Source organism: Pteropus alecto, unplaced genomic scaffold, assembly GCF_000325575.1.
Source record: "Pteropus alecto unplaced genomic scaffold, ASM32557v1 scaffold213, whole genome shotgun sequence".
Classification (NCBI taxonomy): domain Eukaryota; kingdom Metazoa; phylum Chordata; class Mammalia; order Chiroptera; family Pteropodidae; genus Pteropus; species Pteropus alecto.
The window spans coordinates 5689712-5702499 of record NW_006434829.1 but is presented as its reverse complement, the minus strand read 5'-3'; the positions used below and the strand labels follow the sequence as shown (position 1 = coordinate 5702499).

The 12788-nt window shown below is 36.5% G+C and overlaps 3 protein-coding genes across 4 annotated transcripts in view; 1 reads left to right on the top strand and 2 right to left on the bottom strand.

Annotated features, from left to right (window-relative positions):
• Positions 1-1920, bottom strand: part of RAD9B (RAD9 checkpoint clamp component B) — a gene marked incomplete at its 5' end in the record, with an annotated part of 16919 nt that extends 14999 nt beyond the window's left edge. Inside the window, one exon of the mRNA XM_015587905.2 lies at positions 1680-1920. Coding sequence (XP_015443391.2) covers positions 1680-1920 — 241 coding nt within the window. The remainder of the gene's footprint in view (positions 1-1679) is intronic.
• VPS29 (VPS29, retromer complex component) lies at positions 1886-9074 on the top strand. 2 transcript variants are annotated; one of them, XM_006910025.3, is made up of 5 exons: positions 1922-2015; positions 4036-4047; positions 6188-6379; positions 8099-8334; positions 8580-9074. In XM_006910025.3, exons 1-5 carry the CDS (start codon positions 2013-2015, stop codon positions 8695-8697), a joined length of 561 nt encoding a protein of 186 aa, XP_006910087.1. In that variant the 5' UTR covers positions 1922-2012; the 3' UTR covers positions 8698-9074. The 2 variants fall into 2 exon arrangements, with proteins under 2 accessions (XP_006910088.1, XP_006910087.1); XM_006910026.3 differs by lacking the exon at positions 4036-4047 and having other exon boundaries at positions 1886-2015.
• A 488-nt stretch (positions 9075-9562) lies between these two features.
• Positions 9563-12788, bottom strand: part of FAM216A (family with sequence similarity 216 member A) — a 7857-nt gene continuing 4631 nt past the window's right edge. The window contains 4 exon segments of the mRNA XM_006910027.3: positions 9563-9964; positions 11102-11185; positions 11744-11923; positions 12010-12141. Coding sequence (XP_006910089.1) covers positions 9846-9964; positions 11102-11185; positions 11744-11923; positions 12010-12141 — 515 coding nt within the window. The 3' untranslated portion in view covers positions 9563-9845.

The window sequence follows — 12788 nt, the reverse complement described above, 5'->3', positions numbered from 1 at the left end:
AAATGATAAAATGCAACAAAAATTCTTTCTGTATGTTTGCAGTATTGCATGGAGCTACTGTAGCAAGCCAATTTCCATTCTAATGTATTTTGATACTTGGTTTAAATAAACGTATCCCCCCTTCCTAAAAATGTGTAAAAACAGAGCATGGAGAGGATGGTTTGAAGTTTTTAGTAACTTGATTAGTGGCAAAGTCAAAACAAGTCATTAGAAAGAAAGTATAGGCACTCAAGATGTATCTCTGATGTTTGAGGGTAGTATGAAAGATGCCACATCTTCCCACGGAACACACTTAAATGCCCTTTCAGTAGGAGGGCTGAATGCAATATTGGTCTGATCTGGTATGACACTTTTAATGTTCTTATGGCTTATAAATAAGTAAAAAATGTGGCAAACAGATATGGACTATTACACTACAATAAAAATGGATGGCCATATCAATCCATGGAAAAGTAGAAAAAAGGAAAAATAATTCCAGATTATAAAATCTGGATCATACTGCTTAAAAATCAGAAGTGTGTGAGTTGGGGGTGTGGGCCTCAAACTGAGAAAGACACGATGACCAGAAAAATAAAAAAAGAGGCATTTGTCCCTTTTTACCACTTCACATTCACCACTTTTTCCTGGAGCTGCCTAATGCAGACCTTTCATTAATCCAATGAATATTTATTGAGCACCTTCTACGCTCCAAGTACAACCCAAGGCAATGGGGGTATAGAGATGAACAAGACAGGTAGGTATAGTTCCTGCCCTCATAGTGCTTACAGTCCAGGAGGAAAAACAAAATTAAACAATCATACAAATAACTTCTTACCAAGAACTAATATATACACTGCAAAGCAGCACTTTCTAGAACGCTGAGAACACGCAACAGTAGGGGGCTTTTCTCTTCCCTTCCCTGTTCATTAATACAGTTTCACAGATGTTTTCAACATAGGGGAAGCCAGCCTCAATACAAGATACCTTTCAATAATCATTTTCAGGTTACAGTCTGCAGGAAACCATTGGTTTTCTAAATACAGATTTTCTATAGTAATTTACATGTCTAAGTACCATTTACAACAAATAATCGTCCCTACAAATTCCCATTGATTATTGACCTCTTCACATGCATTTCCATTTCGTTCCTACAACAAACCCTATTGATGATGAGAAAGACGCCATCTTTCTCATCTTACAGATGAAGAAACCGACCCCGGAAGTGATTCAGTGGCTTGTCGCAGGCCATAAATTTAAAAATGGTGGGATCTAAAAACCAGGTTTATGTTTTTCCCATGGCACTAAAATACTTTAAAATAAAAACCAGGTTTATGTTTTTCCCATGGCACTAAAATACTTTAACTGTCCAAGCTTCCCCCCCCACCACCAACTCCTCCTAACGCCATATTATCCGTATTTGGTGGCCCACGCTCTCAATCTGTCCCGATGGTGCAACTTCATTTCATGGACAACTATGAAAATAAATATTACATATAAACGGAAGCATACGGGCCTTCATCCGCCTCTCTGAAGCTAAAAGTACCCTGGGTGGGAGGGAGGTTGGCTGTGGCCAGACTTTGTGTCCTCCGCCCTTAGGTACAGACGCAAAGGGGAAGAAGTAAGACGACGGTGGGGACCCCCCCGCCATGAATCTTAGCCTGTCCCTTTTCTTCACAGTAAGGGAAGAACGGCCAAACCACCTTTAACCTGACTGCCGTTCATCCCGCACTTCAGCATGGCTGCGGGCCTCAACCAGCCGTGGGGACAAGGCGCGCCTAAACTAGCCGGCCCCAGGTGCCCGGATGTTGCCCGCGCCTTTAGAAGCTTCGAGATCTCACTCCTCCCCTCCACTTCCACTCTATCTCCGAGAGCCGCTTTGCTTTGCGGCGGGGAAGGGCCTCTGCGGGCCTCCGTAGGGTGGTCTCTTGTCGACCTCGTTTCTCATTGGTTGTGAGTGAGGTGGGCGGGTCGCCGAGGAGTCTGAGGAAGAGGGCGGCGGCGGTTGTGGTGACTGAGCGGAGCCCAGTGACAGGATGGTGAGAACGGCAGCTGCGGCGACTGAGGCCTGTTTCTCGGCCGGGGTGCTGCGTCGTAGGGAACCGCTGGGAGTCTGGGAGAGGGCTTGGGTTACCCCAGAGGCCTGGGTGGACGCGGCCCAGGCCTGGGGAAGGCCCAGGAGAAAGGCAAGGGAGGGAAGGGAGCGGCCACCTCTGGAAGCAGCGGGCGCTGGCCTTGCATCCCCGCCCCAGAGGACGTCCGAGGAGGAAAAGGGCCCCTCTCAGCTGCCAGTCCTGTCACGAGACGGGCACGCCCGAGTGGGGAAAGGCCTTTGGGCCTGTGCTTAGAGTGTCTCCGAGGAAGGGGCTCTGGGACTCCGTTTTCAGATGTTTCCCTACTTCTTCCCCGAAAAAAGCACCTTCCTAGGTTGGGTGTACACCCCATGTGGCGAAAGCTGGCTTCTCAGGTGCAAAACGGGAAGCGGCGAGCAGAATTCTTTTACCCATGTTAGTTTGCCATCTAAGGAAAGGGGTCAAAAAACATCTTTTTCGCCGCTGAAATAACGTGCAGCTGCCATTGCAGTGCGTAGTGTGCTCTCAAAGGACTGCGTTTGGCTCTTCGAATTACTGGAACTACTTGTTTATTTAGGGTGCTGCGACCCTTTAGAGTGAGATTCCTCAGTGGTCCGTGAACTCCTTGAAATTGGTTAGCAATTTTTGAAAATATGTACGTTTTTGTGGGTGAAGGACCAGTATTGATGCCAAGGGGTAGTTAGGGTCGTTTAGTCATTCATCGGACCGCCCCAAGGCCGGCCCATCCCTCTCTCACACCCAGTAGGTTCCTGCACCTAAGACCTTCCTACATAAAAACTCAGGAGCTGCTACTGATGACGGCTCATAGCTGTCATCAGTTTTCATAGGTGCCCTTGACCCCCTAAAAAGTTCAGAACAGTGTCAAAAGGAGCTCTGATTATGTTGGTATTTGTGTTCATGAAGTTTAACTGTAAAGGAACTTTTCTTTCTGATGAGTATTCATTGCATTTTAAAGATTATCTCAATCCTATAACAAACATAGTCTTCGAGGTGACTTAGAGACATGACAAAGATTTATGGTATATGCTTCTTTATATAATGTAAAAGGCTTTACGTCCACTTTTGATTTTTGCTTCTAAACAAACTCCAGTTTAGAGCAATTCATTTTACAGTAATTTTGATACAGTTATAACTGGGAGAAGATGAAGTTTCCTGAAATGTTCCTGAAGTTCTTTTTGAGAGGTGAACACTTTTTTAGGGTAGTTATATTGGAACATCACTTTCATATCAAATAGAATTGGGCAAAATTTAGCATTAGCCAATTCTTTTATTATTAAAAGCATTTTATTTGGCAAAGGAGACTAGAAACGTTCAACACTCCGTAGTACCCAGAGTCTACAGGCAGCAAATTCAGGTGTAGTGATGATCCAGTTTTATCCGGAGAAATGTATTGGTTTTTGTCATCTTTAGTCGGTGACTTCACTACTTGATAATGTATTCCTAGTGCTGTGAGATCTATACAAAATGACATAACTGTAGCATAATTTTACAACTAGAATTTTGAACATAAGATAAAATCTATATACCTGAAGAATAATTAGGCTTTAAGAATCCAGAAAATGTTAGCTTTCATTGAAGCTATTACTGCTGAATTTTCAAAATTATCTTATAAAATTCTAAATAGAACAGTCAGCAAAAGGGGATGAGAGTCGATGTGAAGAATAAGATTAGGAAAAGTAAAAGAAAATGAGCAAAAATATTTTCAAGTGGGTGTGCGTGTGTGTATGCGTGTCATGTTTAAAAATACACCCAATGGTTCTTTTGATTTATGAGCAAAGCTGATTTTTAACATTTTCTTTCATAACACTCAGAATCATTAACAATTGTTTGCATTTTCATTTGATATGAGTTTTTTGTTGTTCTTTTTTTGGTTTGTTTCTTTTCGTTGCTTTCTTTTAACATTGGTCATGTTTCACCCTTTTTTTTTCATTCCCCTGTCTGCAATCAACTTCTTCATTCCACTAAGGCTGGGCACAGAGTAAGTTTCTTCTCTTAGCTCCTCCTAACAGTGGTGGTTGGGTGTCTTATTACTTGGATTTTCACCCTTTTAGAGTCTCTCAAGCAGAAAATAACCAAATTCCTATGCTTTGATTGGGTTGGTTCTTTATTTGAATTTAACAAGACTACCATTTCCAGGATCTTTTGCTTTCTCAAAAGACTATAATCTACATCTAACTGTCAAAGTGTGGAATTTGGACAAGTATGACATTTGTTATGTGACAGTATTTCCCATATAACTTTGTTACTTGCAGGAAACCAGAGTCCTAGTAAGGATCCTTACTAATTTGAAATAATTTCTATGTAGTCATTCATACAGTTAGATCTTTAGACTGCTGATAATCAGGGTACACTTGGGTATAATCCACAGTGTTCTAGAATTTAGGTCATCAGTCATAAAGTATCATGTCTTACTACTGTTCTCTCTAGCTCATTCAGATTGAACATCTTGTTCATTATTAGTCCCAAACATTTTCAACCTGTTATGGACATATACTCTTTTATGAGTTGAGGTTATTCTATTTTTTAATATAGAAATCTGTTTTTTACCTTTTTCTTAAATGCCAGCTTCCCACATTAATTGCATACTTCAATCCATATCTGAAGGGATCCCCCTCTAAAGATTAAATTGTTCTCTCGGTACTTTTGTATTGATTACCAGTGAGGGTGGAAACTTCCTGGTGGTTTTTGGTTTTACAGGTGTTCTGTCCACTAAGATCGGTATTGAAACAATGTAAGTTATTGAGCAAATGCCAACTGAATCTACTCTTTATAAAGAAGAAACTTATCTAACAATTTCTTTTAAAGTACGCTAATTTTGTAACCTTGTGTTACTTCAGTTACTCTACCTCCTAATAAGTTCTTTTCCTTTGTAATCATTTTGATATTTGTTACAAGATGAATCAAGCTTGTTTCAGTAATAATTTTAATCTCACACATTTTGTTTTTGATTAATTTCAATTTACAAAGTCTGATGGCAAAACTATTTTGTTTTATCCTATTTTGGGTATTTAATATTTTCTTTGATAATAAAGAATAGTCGTGCCTTCTTTAAAACAGTTAAAGGGCATGCACTTTATGGATGGGATGTCTGTGTGGGAAAACATGCTGTCATTGAATGAAGGTGCTTATACTAATGAACGTGAAGAAATCCATTGTTGTCCTTATTTTTAAATGACTGAATTAAATAATGTTTACATGTAAAATCTTGAAATTTTAAAATTAAAATTTTACCGGATCGAGGTTTTTTTATTCTATAAGTACAAAATTTATTTTTGTCATCTGAGACTATGTTGCCACTCTAAACCACCTCCTGCTAAATTCATCACTTATTTAGCTGATTTCTTTTAATGCTCTAATGCACATGAAAGATTATGAAAATGTTATTTTAAGTTTGGGAACTAAACTGAGGGTATATAGGCAATTTAATCTAGACAATGAAAATACGACAGGATATTTAATAATGATGGTAACAGAAGATAAAGATTATAATTCAAAAGCACATATTTGCCCTATTGAAACTTCTTGAAACATAGGCTGTTTTTATTCATCTGTAATGTGTAGCTAATAGTTTCAAGAAGCAAATATTGTAAATTTTGGGCCCTGTTCCTTCAAATAGTTGTCAGTCTAGTAAACATAAATTATGGAATTAACTTTTTAATCTATTATTATGTTTTTAACAGTTCTCTTTATTAATGTTCCTGGAATCAACACAAGAGGTTTTACATTAGAACTGCAGAAATAAGAATTACCATATCAGTCTTCAAAAATGCCAAATTCCATAGGGCCCAGCAGTGTATTTTTCATTTTGTAATTTTTTTACTCACTGTAATTTATAGGTCCCTAAATGAATCACTTTAGAATGCTTGAGTTTATTTTTGGTAAATAGAATGATCTGTATTGTGTATGCATACTTGTTTGTGACCAAACTAAAAGAAGATTGATTTATTACCATATGTGTTTATATATGGTCATGATAAGGAACTATATGAATAACTTCTGCTCATTTGTGTTCTGGAATCTTTGATTAGTTTAATTTAAAAGGGGAGTTATTGGAGGAGAGTATCTTGTTTTGACATCATGTTTAACATTATACCTTGTCTTACCTTAACACTTTAAAGTTGGTGTTGGTATTAGGAGATCTGCACATCCCGCACCGGTGCAACAGTTTGCCGGCTAAATTCAAAAAACTGCTGGTGCCAGGAAAGATTCAACACATTCTCTGCACTGGAAATCTTTGCACCAAAGAGAGTTATGACTATCTCAAGACTCTGGCCGGTGATGTTCATATTGTGAGAGGAGACTTTGATGAGGTGATGTATTTCCCTTTCCTTCCCAATGTTTCCTTTTCTTGATTTTCACATATGAAGTTTTATCCTTTAGATCAGTTTCTCAACTGTTGACTTCTTTTTTTTTCCAAGTATAAAATTACTACACATACCCCTTCCTGTTTGAAAATCACTGATTTTAGAGTGCTCAATACACATATTAAGTACTCATTCTTACTAAATCGATATGGAGTAAAAGTGATTTGTCACTATTTTTTGTAGTACTATTATTTCATTTGAAAGTTTTTGTTACGAACTTCTCACCACCACCACCTCTACCAGCTTGTTCCAGCTTGTACTTTCCTCTGTTCCAACTTCCTGATTCTCCCCTTCCTCGTTACACAGTTTGTTCTCCAAGTAGCAACCGGAGTGATCCTTTTTAGGTGAAGTAAGATCCCATCACTGCTCTGCTGAAAACCCTGCCGTGGCTCTCTGTCTCAAGGGTTAACTATAAAGGGCCCTAAGGAAATACTGAGGAGGCGATAGAACTGTTCTATATCTTGATTGTGGCGGTGCTTACATGTCTATATGCATTTGTCAAAAACCCCTTGAATTGTACACTAAAAAAGATAATCGTACTGTATATAAATTATACCTCAATAAACCTGACTTCAAAAAAGAAAAAAATGAGAAGTTCTGGAGTTCCAACTTTGCCTGTTAATACTGACATTTTAGGCAAATTACATCCTCTTCGTTTCCTCCTATGTAAATATAATTGGAATAGATGATTTTTAAGACCCCTGCGAGTGCTAACATTGTATAATTTAGCATGATAAAGCTGATTCTAGTATGAAAAGTTGATGTTGTATCTCTGGAAATATAAGCTTTTTCACAAATTATTTAACTTTATTGGTGTTTTATAATGGGCTTCTTTAATCCAAACTGAATGAGCATACTGTCTTTTTTAAGTGGATTTTTAAAAGAGTTTGGATAAACTAGAGGTGGCATAGAGGTGAAAGACAGGAATGAGAAGGGAAGGGACAGACACTTCTTATCAATAATTAGAATATGGTTCTGATTTGTTACAAACATTAGGAGTTCTGTTTATGTTATACTAAAGACAGTTTCAGTAGCAAGAATTAAAATTTTTTGCTTCTAATTTGCTAAATTCACAGACCCTGGAGCCATACTACCAGGGTTTGAGCTTGGCTTAACCACTTACTATCATGTGACCTTGAGCAGGTTATTTTAACCTCTCTGCCTCAGTTTCATCATCTATAAAATGGGATCATAATAGAACCTACCTCTTAGGATTGTTCATATGAGATAGGTCGATATTTATAAAGCCATTGGAATAGTGCCTGGTTCATGCTAAGTACTATGTAAATGTTAACTATCATTATTTTAAGCCATCTTTATAGCTGTTAAAGCTTGAGGTATAATTTAAACACACCTTAGCTTACAGGTCATATGCCTAGGGTTTTAGGTAGAGGAAACTCACAAATTTGGGAGAATTAATTATTTCCTACAGCATGCCCCAAAACATCCATATTCTATAAAAATAAACACAATAAAGGGATTGCATGATAAATTCCAGTTGTTTTGAGTACAGTCTCAGCCTTAGAGACTGAGAAGAAATCAAATTTTAATAAATGTGTTGGTAGTGAAGCAAAACATCCATGAGATCAAATATTTAAGCAGGTTGTTTTTTAAAAATCAGTATCTCTAAAACATATTTTTTCTTGTGTCTCTTTCTTATTTTAGAATCTGAATTATCCAGAACAGAAAGTTGTGACTGTTGGGCAGTTCAAAATTGGTTTGATCCATGGACATCAAGTTATTCCATGGGGAGATATGGCCAGCTTAGCGCTGTTGCAGAGGCAGTTTGACGTGGACATTCTTATCTCGGGACACACACACAAATTTGAAGCATTTGAGCATGAAAATAAATTCTACATTAACCCAGGTTCTGCCACTGGCGCATATAATGCCTTGGAAACGTGAGTAGTATGCAATTTCGGAATTTGGGGGGTTTTATAAATTTAATAATTGCATGTGTGACATTTCATACAAGAGAAATGCAACCATTTAAATAATAGCCTTTTGGCCATCTTCTTTGGGTGATTATTCTTTTTAATATGTAACAACCAGATTTCTCCTTAAATCCAAATTGTCATCTTAAATTGGAATTTATAGTGTTGCAGCTTTTTAGTACAAAACACTGACATTATTTATTTTCTTCCAGAAATATTATTCCTTCATTTGTGTTGATGGATATCCAAGCTTCTACAGTTGTCACTTATGTGTATCAGCTAATTGGAGATGATGTGAAAGTAGAACGAATCGAATACAAAAAGTCTTAAAGCCAGGCCTGTCTTGATTTTTCTGTTTTTTTTTTTTTTTTAATTCCCCTGTTCAAATCAAGTAATTAAACATTTAAGAGCCACAAAATTGTATCACTTTTATAATATTTTGCAGTAAAATATATCATCTTCTGTTAATACGATGTTCTAAGCTTCTTGTAAACTATAAGAATTTATTTAGTTTAAGTATATGATTTCTATGAAAAAATGTCCACCACACATTTGGTCACATGTTAAGAAAAATTTATCCTTGTAAATATCTTCAAAGTTGATATTTGGAACTTTATTACAAAAGCAGTGCATGAGGAAAAAGAATCTGGACTTCCTTGTATACATTTTTCTCTTCTCCAGTAATAAACAGTTACTTTTCATTTACACTTTCTTGATAAACTGTGTTTTAATTTTTAAAAACCATAAAAATGAGAGACCAAATGAAACTGTGGACAAGTATTAAAGTGATAAGGTAGATGAGATGACCTTTCAGAGCTCTCTCATTTCTTAGAACATTCTGGGTCATAATGTTGGACTTAGATTTCATTTTCTAAGTAATAGCCGTATGGAAAGGAAGTACCCAAGACAATATATAATGTAAAGAATTCTCTCATTAATACAACTACTCCCAACTTAATCTAGTTTGAGAGGACAAGTGTTTGGCAATTTTCATAAAATAGGGCAAACTGATATTTCCATTTTTAAGTTGTATTCAAGCAGCAAGTATTTATTAAGCACCTTCTTTGCAAGCCGGGTGTTCTCTCTATCAAATGCTATTCTGTATTAGAATACTTCAGAATTTTCCTCAGCCCAATCAAAAAAATACTTGTCAGATATTCTAATGTTGCTGTTTGAGGACTTATAAACAGGATGAATGTGTCTGTCAGATTTAAATTAAAAATTCAATTTTAAGTGACAAAATTTAATTGTATCTAGCTAGAAGTAAAAGCATATATTACACATAGACTCTATTACACAAATATTGGTACATGGAACTACATCAAACCAATTACAGTGTTTTAAAAGTTTCTGAACAAACCAAAATTACTTAATGACTTAATGACGAATAACAATACTATCCTAAATGTAGAGAGAGGGCACAATTCACAACTGCCTCTCCTACCTTTGGCACATCATCAATCTACAAGACAAGATTGTCAAGTTAACATTAAATGTTCTTCTCCCCATTCTTCAATTGAGATTGATTGCATACACTTATTTAGTAAATCTTCCTTTTTTTCTTCATTAATGTATGATTCAGAATCATTTGTAGAAACTGAAGATAAAAAAAGTTTATAATGTTTTTGAAATAAAATTATATTTCATCTTGAAAATTGAGATTTGTATATAAGAACCTTCAAAATGACCTACCTTATTAAAAAAATTTTAGCAAAAACATTGCAATTTACAAAATTTAGTAACTCCCTGTTCTCTCATGTCTCTCTTTAAAATATGATACCCAGTACTGTATTCTGGCCATGTTATTGTATAGTAAATTCTGTGTCACTGAGTCCAATTTTCCCTTTGCTTTTTAAAATCTTTCAGTTAGAGGGAAGTTAGAGCTTCAGCATTCTCTATCTTCTTTAAGTTCCTTCTCTCTTTTGGGGATCACAGGGATCTTTCCCCTACCTAGAGTTTCCTCCAGCTGTTCTTTGAAACCAGAGCTATCTCCTTTCCTGCCATTTCCCTCACTTCTTGGATAGGCATTATATGGTATTTGAAGCAGAGCTGAGTGGTGCTATCACACAGCAACAGGATATGGGTTCAGAAAGCCTAACTTCCTTACTTCCTTTCCACTTCCCTACCCACTATTAAGTAGGAAATTACTTAATTTCCACTTAATCCTTTCCACTTTATCCATTCTGAGGAGTACTCCTGAGCATTTGATCTCTCTTGCCTTTTTTGTATTCTGTAATTCTTTCCAAGTCTAGATTTGTTTGAGTTGCTCTGTAAAATTTTAATAATATCACCTGGTTGGCTTGCTTTCACTGGTTTGTTGAATATTAAAATGATATCGGTGATATAGCCCTTTGTAAACTATTTGATGCTATACAAAATACATTGTCCATCAAAAAATGGCAGTATCTCATAAAAGAGGTGCTATAGCTGGCTTGAGAAATCATGTTTTTGTGAATCTGGGTTTTGACAAATTCATTCTTGGTTAAGTCTCTGACCTTGATATTATAAATACCTTTATTTAGAATTACAAATAGCTTGGCTCTTACTCCTCTGAGCAGTGTGTTCTTTTGAATGAAAGCAGAAACTATTATTTCATGTTTAATTTTATTTAGAGCAATAAAGGCAAATCACATTCTAAATTTTCATGTCTTCTGTAATAGAAATGAAACTATTGGGTTTAATATTTTTTAACCATAAGATCTTTAAAACTTCATACTTCTAAAATTCCATTTACCTGATTGCATGAACAGTCTACCTGGTTTTCTAAAAATCTTCAGCGACTTACATCTTGTTTTAGACATATATCCAGTTTTTAAACTATAAGAAAGAGAAGCATCTTAACTGGAACTGGCAAAGTGAACATCTGCCAAATACATGTGGAAGACCATACAAATTTTCTTTATTAAACTGCCAAAGGAACACTTTTAGCCCCTGAATTCTCCTGTGACTTAATCCTGAAATGCAAAGCCAACTATTGTGAAGGTTGAATACTTAGGCTTATCTCTTTTTTCCTCTCTCTTTTTGTTGTTGTTGTTTATATAGTATTGTCCTGTGCAAAAGCAACCGTGTGCTTTTCCTTTTGGAAGTGTATTATTTTGAATTTGAGTGGGAATCACTGAAAAGGGCAGTCTCCCATATCTCTAGTTGAACAAGAAATGTTTACAGTTCTACAAAATAAGCTCTAAAAGAAGTGGCATATCCCAGTTAGCTCAGTAAAGAGGCATTAAGATAACATCCTTTTGTGTTTTTTATACAACCTGTTTTGAACTTAGCACCAAGTAAACATATTAGGGAATATGAGCTTTGATATCATTTAGCTACCTTTCAACTAAAATTGGGGTACATTTTTCTCCTTTTAAACAATAAGTAACAGATCCTTCTTTGTTTCTCACTGGTCGCCAAAGGGAATGCTGCATGATCATTTCAGGTACAGATGCAGCTACATTTGAAGGCCCCAAGTCGTATCTCTCCAGTTGGTGTCGCCATGTTGTGCAGGGGTAACGGTGTTTCTGTGAGTAACGAGAGCTGAGGTGGCTCCTGTGGTGAGTGAGGATACCTGTCATACAAATCACCTCTTGTTAGTTAGGAGACCCTCTTGTTTCTTGTGACAACTTGTGAGAAACTAGCTGGAGGTGCACCTGCTTGGCTTTTGAGAGCCATGCTCGATCATATGCATGTACTGCCTCTTCATTAACATCCTCAGATAGTTTGCATTATAAATCTTAGCAATGTTGTACAGATAACGCTTCTGGCCCATGGTGAGGTCTGGATGCTACGAGAGAACAAGATTTACAGGCTTTTATCTGAAGGGATGAATGTTCAGCAGAGTTGTACCGTACCATACATTTTATTTACGCAAATTTAAGTATGTTAATTTGGCCCCCAAAAAGAGAAAGAAATGGCCAGTACAAATAACTCTGCTTGTCATTTCCACTTAAGTAATTCAGATGCCCAATGAAGTTTGAGAGCAACTACCCTAGAAAAATAAGGAAAGGAAGAATCTGCTGTTATGTCAGTGAGTCTTAATTCCCAGATACCTACCTCTCAGTAGTGTGGGCATCTTGTATTCGATATAACATGGTAACTAAAAGCAACCCAATTACTCTAGTTTAACTAAAGAAACAGTTTTTTCTAGCACCAGAAAGATAATTGTGTTGGTCAGACTGAGGGATAGTCTCATGGTCTTTGATATTAGTAATTTCAACTAAGATTTTCATGGCAGTACTTGCTGATATTAGAAGTTAACACTCTCCTAGAATGCAAGACTCCACTATATTTATATGTATATATAAATACACATATATAGTGGAGTCTTGCATTCTAGAAGAATGTGTGTGTGTGTGTGTGTGAATATATATTTTATATATATATAAAATAATTTATTTTATTTACACACACATTCTCCTAGAATTTATTTTATA

What these genes read in the sequence shown, in the direction of transcription:
- VPS29 (XM_006910025.3), top strand. An exon ending in TGAGAGGAGACTTTGATGAG is followed by an intron (nt 6,380 to 8,098) that starts GTGATGTATTTC and finishes TTCTTATTTTAG; the next exon opens with AATCTGAATTATCCAGAACA. An exon ending in GCATATAATGCCTTGGAAAC is followed by an intron (nt 8,335 to 8,579) that starts GTGAGTAGTATG and finishes ATTTTCTTCCAG; the next exon opens with AAATATTATTCCTTCATTTG.